This window comes from Meriones unguiculatus, chromosome 5, assembly GCF_030254825.1.
Source record: "Meriones unguiculatus strain TT.TT164.6M chromosome 5, Bangor_MerUng_6.1, whole genome shotgun sequence".
NCBI lineage: Eukaryota > Metazoa > Chordata > Mammalia > Rodentia > Muridae > Meriones > Meriones unguiculatus.
In genome coordinates this window covers 106873440-106890378 of record NC_083353.1, presented here as the reverse complement: position 1 = coordinate 106890378, position 16939 = coordinate 106873440, and the positions used below count along the sequence as shown (strand labels likewise).

At 50.2% G+C, this 16939-nt stretch overlaps 2 protein-coding genes across 5 annotated transcripts in view; one reads left to right on the top strand and one right to left on the bottom strand.

Moving 5' to 3' along the window:
* The window catches only part of Rpl32 (ribosomal protein L32), a 114895-nt gene that overhangs the window by 8531 nt on the left and 89425 nt on the right, over window positions 1-16939 (top strand). The window lies entirely within an intron of this gene.
* Ift122 (intraflagellar transport 122) overlaps window positions 1-16939 on the bottom strand; it is a 68143-nt gene that overhangs the window by 3606 nt on the left and 47598 nt on the right. For 2 of the 4 annotated variants that reach the window (XM_060383982.1, XM_021641006.2), the window contains 8 exons: window positions 14975-15136; window positions 10321-10487; window positions 8061-8232; window positions 6646-6748; window positions 4578-4718; window positions 3464-3561; window positions 999-1099; window positions 28-193 (listed from right to left, as the gene is read on the bottom strand). In XM_060383982.1, the coding sequence (XP_060239965.1) occupies window positions 28-193; window positions 999-1099; window positions 3464-3561; window positions 4578-4718; window positions 6646-6748; window positions 8061-8232; window positions 10321-10487; window positions 14975-15136 (1110 nt within the window). The remainder of the gene's footprint in view (window positions 1-27; window positions 194-998; window positions 1100-3463; window positions 3562-4577; window positions 4719-6645; window positions 6749-8060; window positions 8233-10320; window positions 10488-14974; window positions 15137-16939) is intronic. The other 2 variants (XM_021641005.2, XM_021641004.2) reach the window with 1 other exon arrangement.

Sequence of the window (16939 nt, the reverse complement as noted above, 5' to 3'; positions counted from 1 at the left end):
AGCCCAAGCTCAAAGGCATGCCCTCACCTCACTGTCGTGGAAAGGCTTGGAGCGGATGGTCAGGGTGCCCAGCTCAATTGACTTCTGGATCCTGGCGGGGATCTGCAGCCCCCGTAGCTTGTCATAGGCATGCCGTGCCAGCTTGTAGGCACCTAGGGCCTTGCTCTGCTTGGCCAGTGTGAAGAGTGTATTCCTGCCATTGGCGAGGTTAAGGACAGCAGAGGTGTGTCTCAGAGCCAACACTACCCACCCTGGGCCAGAAAGCATCTTATACCAGACCACAGGCAGGCGCTAAAGACATAATTATTCATTTTGAGATTAGACAGCAAGGCCCAGGGATTTTTCCAGAGACAAAAGCAGTACAGGGTCTTTTGTTGCCCCTTTTTTTGAGGGGGGAGGATATGGCGGTCTCATTATGCAGCCTAGGCCAGCCTCAATCTTTTTGTACTGAGATAACACCCACAGCCTGACTTAAGATACTTTGGGTCCTGGTGGCTTTCCCTGCCACCACAGGGTCTCTACATCCTATTGACAGTCTGCCTTACTGCCTTGTCTGGAGCTTGGAGGGTTCTTCCTCTGGGCAGTTGTCCCTGATTAGACCCAGCCTTGCCTCCATTTTACTCTTGGGCACAGTGTATATATCTGTGAAACAGGTCTTGCCTCTTGTCACCACTCCTACTGGATGGCAGCTTCGTCATCTGGGCTGACATGGCCCCCAGATCTAGCAGAAGGCCTTCCTGGCTTCTTTGGTCTCAGTCCCACCCTTCTTTGTGAGTTGGGAGACCTAGGACAAGGTGCTAGCCAGAGCTGCAGGTCAGGTGCAGCCAGATAGCCCTGAAAGCCACTCTCCCCCTTGGCACTGGCCGCTTAGCTGCCCAGCTGAGCCTCTCCCCACTCCCCAGTGGCTGCTGAGGAGAGGGAGCTTCTGCCAGCAAAGTGCTCTGTGGAGAACTGGAGCCATTAGATGGAGGGCCAGGAGAGCGGCGGGGGGAGGATACACTTTGGAGATGCCCAAGGGGGTGGCCTTGGTCAGGCTGTGCAGCAAGAACTTGGAGATGTTGAAGAGGGTTTCGGGGAGATCGAAGCTGAATGGCTCCTCCTGCAGCAAAAGAACAGGTAAGACAGTCTCCTCTGGAGGGAGGGGGGCATTCCAAGCACCCACAGTGTGCTGGCCACCCCAGCTGGCCCCACTGGCCTTTAACACGGGATTGTGGGCTAGGTACTTTCAGTCACATTGTACAAGGGAGAAAAGTGTGCCCATGTTACCTGACAGAGTGAGGCAGAGCTGAGATTCAAACCCAGGGCCGATCCCCCAACCCCAAAGACTGTGCTTCTCATAGCCACAGTGTCCCTGGGGTACTGCATTTCCTGAGCACAAGACCTTTATGGGAAGGGGGACATGACCTAGTGGGAGCTTAACCCTTCCCTGCAGGTCACAGCAAGTCTCTTCTTTGTTCCTCAACAGCTACTGAAGTAAAATGTGCCAATAAATACACAAAGTGCCCAGGTTGGCCCAGGCTCTAACAGGCACTCCATGACCCCTGGTTGAATGAACAGACCTCCTGATCCCAGGGGCTACCAGAAGTGTAGCCCAGCCCCTCAGGGAAGGTTCTATGCACACGGCGAGGACCTGCTTTGAGGTAGTCAGACACTGCAAACAGGCCAGAATTGCAAAGCACACTTCTCGTGTTGGCAGGCTGGCCAGCTTCCTCCCACCTGGCGCTCTCCCTGAGGGACTGCCCAGAACTCCTGTAACAGGACCAGGACTGGCCCTTGTGAGGCTCTAAGCCGTGAGAAGTGACTTTCTATTTTGGTTCAGAGCCCAGGGACTTCTGTCCAATGACTTACTCTTGAGTTCCTAATTATAGTTCTTTCTTTTTCTTTTTTCCTCTTCCTCCTTTTTTGTTTCTGAGAAAGGGTCTTTAGCTTAGCTTGGCCCTGATCTCCTTATGTAGCTAAGGATGATCCACCTGCCTCTACCTCCCTGGTGCTAGGATTAAAGGTGTGTGCCACTACTGCCTAGTCCCGTTCCCTGATTCTTGTGATAAGGCCACGTCAAATGAGTGACTATTTGCTTCATCCTATGTCTCCTCAGCCCTCCCCAGTCTTGTAACCCACAAAGTGAGCATATCGTATGACAACAAACAGGGCTAAAGCAGTGACAGCCCCCATCAGCAAGTTCCTACTGATGTTGGACAGTGTAGGCTTTATCATGTGGACTCATTTCATCCTTCAGCCACACTGTGAGGTAAGTACATGCAGATGAGGAAGCACAGATGCCACACAGAGAACAGCCACAGTTAGTGGCAGAACCTGGGCCTGCATCTCTACTGATTGCAGTCTGTGCTTTCAGCCTCTAAGATGTGTGTTCAGAAGGTGTCTCTGGATGCCTTGTGTCCCGCTGTGATGTGTGACCTTGGGCAAGCCCTGCACCTCCTCTGTACTTCAGTTCCCATCTCTATGAAATGGAGATGATAGATGGGGTGTTTGTAAAGGCTCTGCGAGTTCACTCTGGAAATATGGCTCTGTTCCTGTTATACCTCAGGTGGAGGTTTCATAACAGTGTTTACAGGAGGCCACTCACCTCAGTCCAATGTCAGCTCTCTGGCCTCTCAGAGGCCCTGCTTTCCCTGAGAGCCCCTGCCCCTTGTCTGTGTTCTCTCTGCACTGTCCAAGTCTCTGGGAAACATTAGGTCCCACTGGGCCTGCCCACAGCCCTGGTACAATCTCTTTGCCAGCAGCATCTATGGGCTCAAGCAGACTCATCTTTCACTTGGCCCTTATCTCAAACAGCTGAAACCTAGGAGCTGCTGTTGGAGGCAGCCCAGCCTAGGCTAGGTGTGCTGAGCTGCCTTGGGTGCCTAGCCCTTGGCTCCTGAATTTCCAGCTCTCTTGCTCTTCCCTGCTCACTGAGTCTTTGAGGAGTCTCTTCACCTAACAGCTGAGCTCTGTTCCTGAAGTTCCATTTCCTGGTGCTGAGCTAGGGTCACCCATGGGGCCCAGGCTGGCACCCACGCCAATGCTGCTTTCTTGGGCTGTTCCCTAACCAGTGCCTGTGGGTGACAATGCTATGGTGAGGCCTGAGATGCAGCGGCAAGCAAGACATAGTCCCTGCCATAAGGAACTCCACTCTAGTAAGTGGATCTTTGGAGATCAGGCCAACCCTCTTGTTTTACAGAAGAGACTGAGGACCAGAGAAAGCACTTGAGCCTTTATTGATCTACAGAGGCATCAAATACTGAACTAGAAACTGGAAAGGCCTATCCCAGCTCTGGACTATAATTCTGAGCCCCAAGGTTTGCCTCATGTCAGGGGGTGGGGGGAGTGAGGGAGAAGCACCTTCTCTTTTCAAGAAGAGGGAGAGCGGGGCTTTTGGGTACTTCATCACACATCACATCTCCTCAGAGGCTCTTGCTGAGCACATGATACCAAAGGTGCCCCATCAGTCTCCCTGACACCTTACCGTGTAGCGATGAATTGTTTGGTAGCCATGGTACAGCTCAGCCAGGTGCTGGAAATGGTGGAACTTTTCAAGCATCACATCCTTCTGGGCAGGATCTGCTGTGAGGGAGGAGGGCATGAGGGGAGGAGGGCAGGAGGGGAGGGATGGGAAATGTGTCAAACAGTATCACTTCTTCCTATGCTGCTCAGAGGGGCCAAGAGGGCAGCAATGGACAGGTGCCTTGCTAAGGAGTGGTCCATCCTGGATGATGAGAGTCTTAGCTGGGCTGAGCTCCTGGCCAGTAAGCACCCGAGGACAGAAGTCTCCCAAAATACACACTGTACCCTCCCAGCTCTGTTCACTGGGCCAGTACCTGCTGTGTCCGGCAGTGAAGGAGGCCTACTGGTACAGACACACCAGAGGCGCCTGGCAGGACAAGGGCAGGCAGATGGCATGTTCACTGGCTGGCTGTGCTCATGCTGCACCTTCCCTCATCAACTGTTTATGCACATCAATGGCCAAGACAGAAAAACCCCACCTCACACCTGAGCCTGATGGTTCTGAGTGGGAGCTGACAGCTGTGACACAGCAGAGCACCTCAGGAAGACACTGTCATCCTGAAGACTCTTCGTACAGTGCTCTTCCCACTACTGCACACAGCACTGGACACAGCTATCTACTTTCCCTCTACTTCAGAACTCCTAGGGGCATCATGGGAAGCCATGTGAATGAAAGCAACTCTGAAACTATCCCCTTGCCTGGGATGAGGGAGATTCTGAAGTGGGTTATTGTAAGGTGATCTCTTCATCTTTTCATTTAATTAAAAAAAATTTTTTTTTTAAAGCCAGAGCTCACTGGGCCCAGCTCCAGGCTCCCAGGTATGGAGAGAGGGAGCTGCTCTGAATTAGCGATGCAGGGTGGGACCTCCCACCCAGAACACTGACTGCCAGGCAGTTCTACTTATGGGCTAACTTGAAAGAGATGACAGGCCAGATTGTGCCATTGCAAGGCAGGCTCAGGGACAAGGCAGTCAATAAACAAGCCCAGGGCTTTAATGAAACAGCCCTGCTCTTCTGATTTTATCTGATGCCAGAGAGGGGCCAGAGAAGAGGCCAGCCGGCTGCCACTCACTCACCTTGAGCCATGTCGAGGCACTGCATAGACAGCATCCAGTAATAATAGGCAGCGTCGCTAAACCTGCTCTCCACCACAGCATTGTGTGTGAGCTGCTCCAGCACCCGGACCGCTTCTCCCTGCCTCCCGGCCTTGTGGAATGCTAAGGACCATGAAAGCATATGCATGTCATGGGGAGTCAGCATGAAGCAGGGAGACTGTACAGGGCTTCCATGAGGCTGCTTGAGAGGCAGGCCACTCTTCAGAGCATCTGTGATGCCTTGTTGCTGAGATGTGCCTCTCAGGCCGCAGGCTAAAAATAACCAAGGCTACATCCTGAAATAAGCACAGGGAGATACACTGCTTTTGGCTGGGAAATGGCAACCTACTTTAGCAAGGCACAGCAGAGAGAAAACCTGAGGCACCAAAGCCTGGCACTGCCCACAGGGAATGTGCCTCCACTCCACTCCAATATGAGCCTTTGTGACTTCTGGGCAGTGTTAGCAGAATGCGCTACACTGTGAGCTTGGTGGTTCACAAAACACTTTCACTATTAATCATCACATTGAATCCTCAGGACAAAATTCTAAAGAATTTTTTTAAAAATGAGAATGATGGGCTTTGCCAGGTAGAGATAGAACATCATGGCTAAGGTCAAAGAACAGAAGCCAGCTCAGTCCTGAACCCATCTTCAGCTGAGTGCTTTCAGATATCAACCTTGAAAGATCTGGCTCAGCTCGCAAACCCAGACATTTGTGAAAACAAGGAAAGAATTTCTCAATCATGCTTATGTCTGCTTAACAGAAATTTCCTGGGCCCCTCACTACCATGTGGCAAACTTTTGGGGACCCTGGGGCTGCCGGAAGACTCTGAGCTCTTACACCTGCCCATGTCTGGGCATCGGAGTGACCCACATCTTCTGCCTGCAGAGAAGGGAAGGTCTGGCCTTGGTTCATTCTCATCTTCTGTCTCTTGTCTGAGTACCAAGTTACTATGGCGATGGATTCTTGGAAGGGCGGCACAGACAGATGGATAGGTTGATGTGTTTTGCCCAAACATGCAGATAACTTCAGCAACTGGGTGCTCTGGAAGTGCTGCGGCAGTAGAGAACATGCCGTCCCTCACAGGAGCTTTTAACCAAGGAGCTCCGACAAGGGGACATTTGTTCTGCAGTGTGTCAGGAGGTGGCAACTGCTACCATATAGAAGTGTAAATGAGATGCTATGGAATACGACCCACCCACTTCAATTAGGAGACTTTCTAAACAGGCGTAAGAATTAGGCTCCCAGTTGGACAGATCCTGATCCAATTCCGGCTCTGCCTCTCGCTAGCTTCGCACAGCACACGTAGCTTCTGCATCTCTGCAGGGCTGTTGGCAAGACTCAAGGTTATGCAGGTTAAGTGCCCATCCAGCACCTGCCACAGTGAGGGCGGTCACATCGCTAACCGATGATGAACGTTATCAGTTAATGTGCCATACTTGCTTTGGCTTCAATTTCAGATGCCGTCACACCCCGTGTACGGCTCATTTCACCAACAGAAGCACCAAGGGGCAGAGAGGCTGCTTGGCTTGCCCGAGCCAGAAACAAAGCCCATTTCTTTCTCAGTAGAGGAAAAGGAAGGTGAGACTATGCCAGACACTAACAATAGTCCTCTACTTTGTCTTGACAATGTATGCCTGGGCTCAAGTGACCTCTCTGCAGCTTCCAGCTAGTGAACTACAGGTGAATTCCTTTACCTCCTTCAACCTCAGCTTCCTCACCCACAAAATGTCAGCAACAATGACGCCTGTACCAGAGAGCACCGTCAAGGTTAGTGGGAAGGTACACTGGAGCGCAGGCGCTTTGCACGGTGAACGGGAGCTATAAAGAGCAAGGACCTGTCTGGGGTTCTGAACAGGTATGCAATGGGCCCAGGGGGCGTGGCTCCAATGTCCACGTCCTTGTTCTAAAGTCTTTCATCAGCAAATGCATCGTGAGCCAGAATGAAGGTACCTGTCCTGGGACCTGCTGAGGAGAGGACCAGGCAGCCTCTGTACCATGTCTCAGCACCCTCCCCCTCCCTTCTACACAGTGCAGTCTGTGGCCTACCTTTCTGGGCCTCCTCAAAGCGGTCATTCTCCGCTAGCCACTGCGCATAGGGCACGTAGATGTCATCCTTGAACTCGGGGTGCTTCTCACCTAAAGCAAAGGCCTAGAGGGAGGAGAGGAGGCATTCTTAATGAAGCGGCCCCCGCAGCCCCTGAAAATGTGGCACTTAGCTGAATCTGTTAGGGATGTCATATTTTGCCAGCCTGACAACTCAGAGGGGGAGAGTGTCTCCCCCTCCAACCACCCCCAGCAACACAAAAACAAACCAGCTCTTTGAAAACAAAAGGCAATTAACGGCAATATGCAACCGACTGGATTCAATAACAACACAGTCTGTTTCTGGACCACAGAAGCAGCACAGAATCGGAAACATTTTATTTTGAGGGTTTGCGTGGGCTCCTGTAGCGCTGCAAACAGATTTCTTTTAATTGCAGGCGACACCTAAGGAAACAGGATTGACATTATCGTCATCACTGCTTACTAGCTGTCAGAGAGGACCGTGGACAGTGTTGCATGGGACTCAGTGATCGCTTCATTAAAGCCCTAGACCACCTGCCAGGCCAGGGGAGCAGCAGACAAGGCAGGGAGGGTCTAAGGCGCGCCAACTTCCACTGCTGGATAGCGTCTAACTTGAGGAGCCATTACTGCTTCCATCCTAGCCTATCTTTCTTGTCAGTGACCTGTCACCTAAGGAAGTGGAGCCACTTGGAGGGCAAACAGGAGCCAGGCTGCTCTTACTCAGGTAGTGAGAGCAAAAGCCTTGCTATGGCTCTGTGAGAGGCTGTCATGGTGTAGACAGCACTAACTCTCTCCCGGTGATGCTCTCTCCAGGACACAGGCGCAGAGGGGCCCTGCCCTGGCTGCCCAGCCAGCCTTGGCCCCAGGACAGCTGTCTTTCTGATTTTCTTTGTGGATTCTCCCCTCTGGTCCTCTCACACCACAGCAGTCAAGACTGGGAAGAGGTACAAGGCAGGGAACAGCTGCCCTTGAAACAGCTCTGATAGCTTGTATCTGAAAAATATGATTGGCATTTTCTGCCAAGATGCCACACAGGTTTTAAGTGCCATACTGGTATGTCCCTGCTTCAAAGGTGAGCCTGGGACTGTGGTGCTAGTCAGAGGTGATTCAGGCTAGCAGCAGGCGCTAGAGCTGTCATGCTGACATGCACTTCCATAGTGCCTGTCCTGGGGCTAGCCCACAGCTGCAGCCTGTAACAATTTTCTGAAGGAAGGAAGGAACAAATGGGAAGCTATGGTAAAAAGGCCCTCCAAGAGATTCTGGCTCACAGACTTTGAGGCAAAATCTGACTGCCAGGCAATGGCCCTTCCCTCATGAGGGCAGCTTCTCTCCATTTAGCCCCAGCTGCTCAGTACCCACTTGCCTGTGGCCAGGGGCTCAGGCAAGAGCACCCTCACCTCATCCCAGCGCTTAGTATCCACATACAGCTGCACCAGAGACTTCAGGTCACCGATCTTTAGGTAGGTCTCAGCAGCATAGCCAGGGCTGTCCAGCTTCTTAAAATAGTGAGCACACATGAGCAGGGGCTCCCGCTCAGCCTTGTCCAGCTTCCGAGCAATGTCTATCAACCTAGAGAGGTAGGAAAGACACCTGTGAGGCCCTGAGGAGGAAGTAGAGAGAGGCCTCTGGGACTCTCAAGGACAGGCTCTGTGGCCCTTCATTCTGCTATGCTGCAAGCTAACAATGATGCTATAGCCCCTGGGAGGTGTTCCACGGGCAGTTATGAAAAGAATAGATGCACACTCCAGAGGCAATGATAGGTCCAGGAGTGGCTGCCACTGAAGACACTGCCCATACCTCATGTGCCTCCTAACACCAGTTATAAATCTATCCAGTAAGAGCTGGGATCCACTGCCAGATACCGAGATGGACCCATGGGATTTTCCATATGTGGACTCACAGAATCATCTTTCCCCACCATCCCACAAGGAGAGATGAGTTGAGTTTGAGTCTACATAGAGGGTGAAGCACTTGGCCCATGACTCCACAGCAGGAAGTGGCGATTCCACAGCAGGAAGTGGCAGAGAGCTTGTTCCAGCACTGTCAGGAATTCCCACAGGAAATGTAGAGGTTGGGGCATGAGAATGCCTCAGCAACTGACACTCTAGAGGAAGTGACAAGTGTGAAGCCTGTCCTGGGCCAGAAGGCAGGCTAGAAGCCCTGGCAGTGTCCTCCTGGCTAAGGTATGGACTCCAGGGAGGGTCCCTGAAGCCCAGTCACCCACATCTTCCCAGGAGTGATGCCTTTCCTACCGCTCATTGGTACATGGGCTGGACTCAATGTGCTCCAGGGTTTAGCCAGCCCAAGGTTTGGCGTAAAGCAGCTTTTTCAGGGTGAGGCCCCTACCCAGCCTGCTTTGTGTGAGAACAGAAGAGGCTGTAACAGATCCGAATCTCAGACAGGCGGGCTCAGGGAGGCCTGTCAGTCTGCGCTTAGAATAATAATGGCATCTAAAAATAACACTGCTCAGAAGAAAAAGGACATGTTTTTAGGGAAAGGTAGCAAGGCAGCCTCCAGAGCCTAAACGTCCTACCCACCAAACTGACATTCCTAAGGGAGTAGTACCTGTTACAGCCAGACCCAGAAGAGGGACAGAACACACTTAATGCCTCTCCCCTGAACTAGTTAAATGTCCCCAGGGGAACTTAATACATAGCACTTGCAAATGAAAGTGACATATGAAAAGCTAGTGGGAAAAGTAGAGACCATGAGCCTGCCTGGCTTCCATCAGCACCGCCCTTTCTATAGAGAGAATACTTGCACAATCTAAGATCTACGCCGGTATCTTTCAGATAGGATTCTAGACAAGGGAAGGTTGGGGGTAGGTTACCCACAAAGGTCCTTTGGTGAGGGGCCCTGTTCCCCCCTCCCCCCCAGGGCCTGACTATGCCATTGGCTTCTATGGACCACACTGTTGCCTTCTAAACAACTGGTAGCCTTTAATATACAGATTCCTTCACCTCAGCTGCCCCTTGCTCAGTCTCATTTGGAGGATAGGTGCCAAGTCCTTAGACAGAACCATCATGTGTCCTCTGTTCCCTTGAATCTAGCTTAAATTCCTCTCTGTTTCATCTTCTCCACTCTCTCTTGGGGCCCCAAGCCACCACAGTCCCTGCCTATATTTTTTCTCCTTCTAATTGCCTCTGCCTGAAGGCTCAGCAGGCCATGTCATGGAAGGACTCAAGACAAAATGCCATGATTCCAGAGAGTTCCCTTTCCTGATGGACTGAGGCTTTTTTTATGCTCATTCAGAACTCTCATGCTAGGTGTTAGGGGCACTGAAACCTCCCACGTCAGCCTAACACTTAGCCCTCTGCCTCTCCAGACACTTGGCCTTTGAGAACATGAGTCCCTTTGAGGCTTGATTTCCTCATTTGCCAGATGAATGCAGAGATACAGAGTTTGAGGTGCAGGGCAGAACCAGAGGCCTGAAAAATCAACACAGTGCTTGATATCTATCTGTGTGTGTCCCCTAGGTCCCTACTTCCTTCTCATACTCCTCAAAGGCAGTGCTACCTTGTTCAAGCTCTTCATCACTCAGAGAACCTTGTCACTTTCATGTTTGGTTCAGATACTTAGAGAAACAGTTTTTCCCTTGTCAGTCAAAATCTCAGAGCTAACACACTGCTGGGTGTTCCCGGCAGGGCTGAAACCTACATGTCAACCCAGCCATGGTTGCCGCTGATCTCGATGGCCTTGGCGTGCTCCCCGGCGGAGACATACATCTCTACCGCAGCTTTGGGCTCGTTGATGTTTCGGGCCCAGTCTGCCTGCTTGGTGATGAGCATCTTTGTTTCTTTGGGGTCTCCAGATCCAAGGAAATCCTGAGGAAGCACAACAAACAAAAACACTCTGGATTAGGACTTCCTGTGCCAGCATTACATCAGCTCCCGAAAGCAGAGCAGGGAAGGGCTCCACTTGACTGTGCAAAGGAGCAGGATGCACAAGAGCCCGGCTTTGTGTGACTGCGGGTGGGGAAGTGCCAGGTGTCCAGGAAGGGAGTGTGCAAGGGCCATCCACAAGTGCTGCTGGGGCCCCAGGGACATGTCAAGGACTGCGGCCCTCCATGTTTCCTTCCCTTCACACTTGTTCTAAACACCTTAAGGACTGCAGAGAAGGGGTTAGGAGCAGGACACTTTGTGACTTTCACAGTTTGACAGAAACATGACTAGCTAGCTGTGAAATTATAAACACTAGCCCTACAATCACTAGTCATACACCGGAATGACACCAGATGCCCCAGGCTAGTGCTGAGCACATGGCCCTCTAAACTTAAACATATAGTGATGCACAGAGTTCTGGGATTGATCCCTTGGCCCTCCTTCCACAGCCACACTGAAGTGCTTTTCTCATCTCTTTTCTCAGATGTTCTGTGGCCCGAACTCAGATCATTCTGTTGGTTTGGCCCCTAAGATATGTCTAAGCAAAACACCCCTTGACTCATTCCTTCTTCTTCTTTTTTTTTTTTTTTTTTTTTGAAACAGGGTCTTACCATGTTGCCCTGGCTAGCCTGGAACTTGCTATGTAGATCAGGCTGTCCTTTAACTTATAGAGATCTGCCTTCCCAGGGCTACCATTTCTTAACAGTGTGACATTAGATTCATTAGATTTTTGTCTTGAGGTCAGGTCTACAGAAGTAGGAATATGACCCATGAAGGGAAGGAGCCACCGATGAAATAGTCCTTTCAGGAGGCTCATAGATTGGGCAGGTCCTTTTACCCCAGTGAAAGGGTGTTCCCTGAGGGCCATGGCCAGCTTTCCTGGGTTACCATCAAAATACACCAGAAACAGCCTCAGAATGTCACCTCTTTTCAGGACAGAGCTACCACTGTTGAAGCTGCCCCAGTGCTGACATTTTTCAAGGTGGGGCTTTTCAAAAGGGGAACTGAGACACGTACAGCACAGATCTGCCCTCCAAGTGAGAATCGGATTGTCTTAGGAAAATGTACCCTACAGAGAGTGTTCTGTGTCAACCTCACAAAGTATAAAAAAAGCACTCCTTTCCTCGCGATTAACACTCATTTGTCAGGAAAGTGCAGTCAATGTATGCAGAAACCCACTAGAACAATTAGCTCATTTCTTTTTCCGTTTGCTTTCAGAGTAATTGTGTAGCCCCTAAAACCATATATTAGGTTGGCCTAAGACAACCAAATAATCCAGGAAGGGGAGGAAGGGCATCATTTTACCTGTTATAGACAAAATAAAGACAGGGTCCCCTACAACTAGCCTCTGCCTCCCCTTGGGGCACATAGAGAAGGGGCTGGGGAGCAGACCCTGAGGACACCTGGCTAGGGCCATTACAGACACACTTCCCTCTTGGCAGTTATGACAACATCAGCTCCTCATGCACACAAAGCTTTCCGGAGGTTAGCAGCAGAGACGGGCATTATAAAAGCACAGCAATGTCCTTCAAAGGGACTTCAGCAAATGAGTACTCAGTGAGGTAATAACAGAGAGAAAAGGCCAAAAGCTACAAGGGGCCACAATGTGAGCTGTCTCTCCAAGAGGACCATGTGGGCACACAGCTCACTGGCTTGTGGGAACCTCCCTAACAGGAGGTACACCTCCTCCATCCCAGCAGTCAACTCAGACACTATGACCTAATTCAAGCTGAGTCTAAACAGTTATTTCAAAGCTCAACCAAGTGGGTTTTCTTTTTTTTTTTCCAAGTGGGTTTTCAAAGGCTTTTTGGTTCTATGAAGCCAATTTTCACGTTATCTGGGGGCCACAGCCAAGACTTTGTCCTGGAGTGGACAGAAAGAGGCCGTGCTGAGTGATGAATGAGACTGAGCAGGGTTCTCATGCTCGGTGCTTCTGATAAGGACTCACTACACGAGAGTTAAGAGCATTATAATCCCCTTATCACCACATAAACATGTCACTTGTCCGGAAAGCATACAATTTATTTGTACGTGGGAATGTAATTTAAAAATTTTCCAAAAACCAGATTGAATCTTGGGAAGCAATTTTCGAGTAAACAAAAACATGCCATGTTAATAAGCACTGTATTTCCCACCCCCAACATAATGTGTATGTGTGCACACATTTCCTAACTGCAGACTACCAAGCCAGGTTCGGGGGGGAGGGATTGTGCTTGAAATGGAACCAACATACTTGGAATTGTGATCAAAAATTAAAATCAAAACAAGCCCAAGTATTTACCTTCATGGACAGCCACACCAGATGGAGCGTATGAATAGGCTGCACTGCTGGGTAGGAGGCCATGGGTACAGGGAGTGAGGATGAACCATGAGAAGGAGCCAAGGTGGGGAACGGGTGGCCAGAGAGGGGTCTAAAGGCACCCACCCAGGAGTCATAACTGGCCTTCCCACTTTCCTAATCTTTTCATAGTGTGTGTGTGTGTGTGTGTGTATGTGTGTGTGTGTATGTGTGTGCGCGCGTACCTGCTCTACCACCAAGGAAATCCCTGGATGTGGACTTGTATTTTAATTCAATCACATTCCTTCCTTCCTTCCTTCCTTTTTCTTTCTTTCTTTCTTTCTTTCTTTCTTTCTTTCTTTCTTTCTTTCTTTTTCTTTCTTTCTTTCTTTCTTTCCTTCCTTCTTTCTTTTCTTTCCTTCCTTCCTTTTTTTTCTTTCCTTTCCTTCCTTTTCTTCCTTCCTTTTCTTTTTCTTTCCTTTCCTTCCTTTTCTTCCTTCCTTTTCTTTTTCTTTCCTTTCTCTTCCTTTTCTTTCTTTCTTCCTTTCTTTCCTTTCCTTTCCTTTCTTTCTTTCTTCTCTCTCTCTCTCTCTCTCTCTCTCTCTCTCTTTCTATTTTATTTTGACAGAGTCTTTCTATGTAACCCTGACTGTCCTGGAACTTACTATGTAGATCAGGCTGGCCTTGAACTCAAAGATCCACCTGCCTCTGCATGCTGAGTGCTGGGATTAAAGGCGAGGGCCACTATGCAGAGGCTTGGCTATGTGAGTCTTCACCCACTGGTAAAGTGTCATAATCACACTTCACTCTGGGTGCCAAGGAGGTGTTTCAACTGCACCACAGCTGCCCACCAGCAGCTCAGAGGGCATCAGTCCCAAAGAACAACCAGGGTTAGCTGGCTGTGGTGCTTAAATTCTACCCCTAGGATCTGTTTGTTTTTTTGTTTGTTTGTTTAAAGTTTAATGCTTTCTCCCCAGTGGAGGGAGCACTCCATGTAATCCTGGCTGTGTATGGGTAGGAGCATGGAGGAGGCTATGGAAGATGAAAAGGCAGAGGAAGCTTGAAGCCCGGATCTGAGGTGTGGAGGAGAAGCAGCAGGGGCAGCCCAGGGGTTCACCCCTGTATGGAGGAGCCACAGGATCTAACAGATGGGTAGGGAAAGAAGCCAGCTGTGGTTAGGCACAGACACACAGAGAAGAATAGGGAAGCTGTCCCACATGGGACTCCTGAGCTAGGTGATTAGCATTAATGGCCATTGAATGGCTGTGGCTAGGACTTGAAGACTCCACAGGATTTTGAGGGCCTCAAAGCTCCTCTGTGGAAGAGCCTCATTGGCTTTAAGCTTTGCTGGAGGCTGATCTGCTGACCCCTGGAGAGCTTTAGTGGGGCTCATGTGTCTAGGCTGTTCCTTCGGAAGTCTAGAGTACCTAGGGACTAGCCTTGAGGAGCGCCCTTCAGATGCAAAAGGGGAGCCTGCCGAGTAACCCATCACCAGGAGCCACTACACCTGCCAGGCTCAGTGCAGCACTCTACACCCAAGGTGCTCAGAGCAGGCTCTCTGGGGAGAGCCATAGCGTCCTACCTTGTGGAAGGACCAGCTTGTCACTGAAGACGCCAAATCTTGCTGGCTCCTGATTCAGGTCTGAAGGAACCTGTGGAAACTTCCCTAAGCCAGGTACTGAGGCGCCTGGTGGCAGCATCATGCTGGTATGCTCAACACCCGCACTGCTGCTGCCCACAGGCACTCCCAGTGTGCCGCGCCTCTGACAGTCAGCTTTCGGTCAGTTTCAACCAGATGGTTAAACTGAAGGTTCCCTGTTTATTAATCTACCCACTCTTTTCCTGAGGTCATCCATCCCCATTTGATTTTATTCTATTTTTTTAATTTTAATTTTATTTTTAGTTTTTCAAGACAGGGTTTCTTGTATATTCCTGACTGTCTTGGGACTAGCTCTGTTGACCAGACTGGCCTCAAACTCAGAGACCCATCTGCCTCTGCTTCCTGAGTGCTGGGGTTAAAGGTGTGTGCTACCACCGCCCAGAGTCATCCCTGTTTTCTGTCTGTATCGTTTCTTGGACACATGGCTTGTGGACGCAGCAGGTCGGAGCTTGGGAACCCTGGCGGCAGGCTGGCCCGGATGTGGCGGGTTACCTTGGCATACTCAAACATGCAGAGGTCAGTGTACATGTCGAGTGCGAGGCTCTCATGGCCGCTCCTCTTGTACAGTTTGGCGGCCTCGTGGAACTTCCCCTGGTAGGAAAACACATCTGCCAGAAACAGGTCATTGTTGGTCTCTCCCCGCTTCTTCCTCTCCTGGAAAAATTAGAAGCATAGGAAATGGCCTCCACAGCCGTGGCAGGAAGCAGCCTGTACAAAGGCTAGCTGCTGCTATTTCGGGCTAAGCCCCTGGGTCTTCCAACTGGAGCTCACACTTGGCTCCTGGGCCACTATGTTTCTCACCTATGTCTCTACTGGGATGTTCAACAACAAAAGTGGACTCTTTTTTCAGACACAGAAGATCAAACAAGAGGCAAGCCTTTGTTTGCTCGGTGGAAACTCCACAGGACTGCTTTCCTGTGTGCTTGCCCAGGGCAGCCATGGGATAACTTGAATAGTGTGCACTGCCCAACTCAGGGACAGCCTTCGCATTCCCAACATCACCCAAAGCCCCAGGCACCTGGGTGGCAGAGCTACAACCAAAGGACAAAGACAAGGACAAAGTCTGGGATTTTCAACCAAGATGGAGGCCATAAAGCAGTCTCACAAATCTGAAGATGCTCCTTTTTCTAAGAGGAGACATTATGTGTGCTGGCTGGTGTTACGTCAACTTGACACAAGCTCCTTGATTGAGAAAATGGCCCCACCAGACTGGCCTGTGGGTAAGCCTGTGATGTGTTTTCTTGACTGATATAGGGAAGTCTAGCTCACTGTGTGGTGCCACCCAGGGCTGGTATCCTGAGTGCTACAAGAAAGCAGGTCTGCCCTTCCTTCATCAGTCATCGACTGTGTTGTGGAACTGTAAGCTGAAAGAAGCCCTTGCCTTTCCAAGTTGCTTTTGCTTAGGGTGTTTTGCCACAGCAAAACAGAAACCCTAACAGACACTGTGTGTGTAGGTGTCCATTTCACACAGGTGACCCTCTACTGCTCTCTTTGACCCCAGAACCACAAGCATCGCTGTGAAGGAAGATGATGCAAATCAGGCACAAGCCAAGGTCACACAAAGCTCACTCTTCATATCCCATGATTCTACCTTCTGAAGCGAGGGATAGTCCCTAACATACACTTGTATGCACATATATGTGTACATGTGAGCTCATGCACACTGAGCATGCCGAGGATGAAGAGAAGCACCCCCCCCCACCTTCCTCCTGTGTTGGGAACACTCGTTTCTTTAAAGCTCCAGTATTTGTAAACACTTGCCAGCACCCAGCCCTCAGCCCCAGCAGTTGCCTTTTGCTTGTTTTCTGTCAACTATATCACACTGGAGGAAGATGAGACATAGAATCAAACTCCTAGACAAGCTGGTGGAAGTTCCAGCAGCTGGAGACAACATGCCTCACCAGTGACAGAAATAATTTTTTCAACCTTCACACAGTGCAGGCTAATCAACCAAATAAGCTGACATCTGAAACTGTGAGTGAATGAAACTCTTGTAGCGAGATTGGTGTCGGCTGGTTTGGAATGTGGGCCACAGAAGAACATGTTTGTAAAGGACTGTTGACACAGACAGATTATTTGGCCACCAGTATGCTATCATCTCAGGTACTCAACAGGAGGCACTGAGGCACTCAACTCCCTCATTAATGCTGGCCACCCAGAAGCCAGAAGCTGAGGCCTCAGGACTGCAATAAGAATCGATTCCTATTGCACATTCTCCTTTTCCCCAGAGATGGTACCATAAGCACACCAATTCTCAGCTCACAGATCACTAGCAGAGGTAGAGCTTTTGAACTAACTAAGACATGACAAATGATAAGAGTCAGTTTTCACAGAGGCTAGTTACATTTGTGCAAAGAAAAGTGATGTTCTGGAGCTTTGGAACTCCAAGGGCCTATGTGGCTAATACCTAGCACCAGCTCTGAGAGCTAGCCAGCAGCTTGGGACAATGGCATTCAA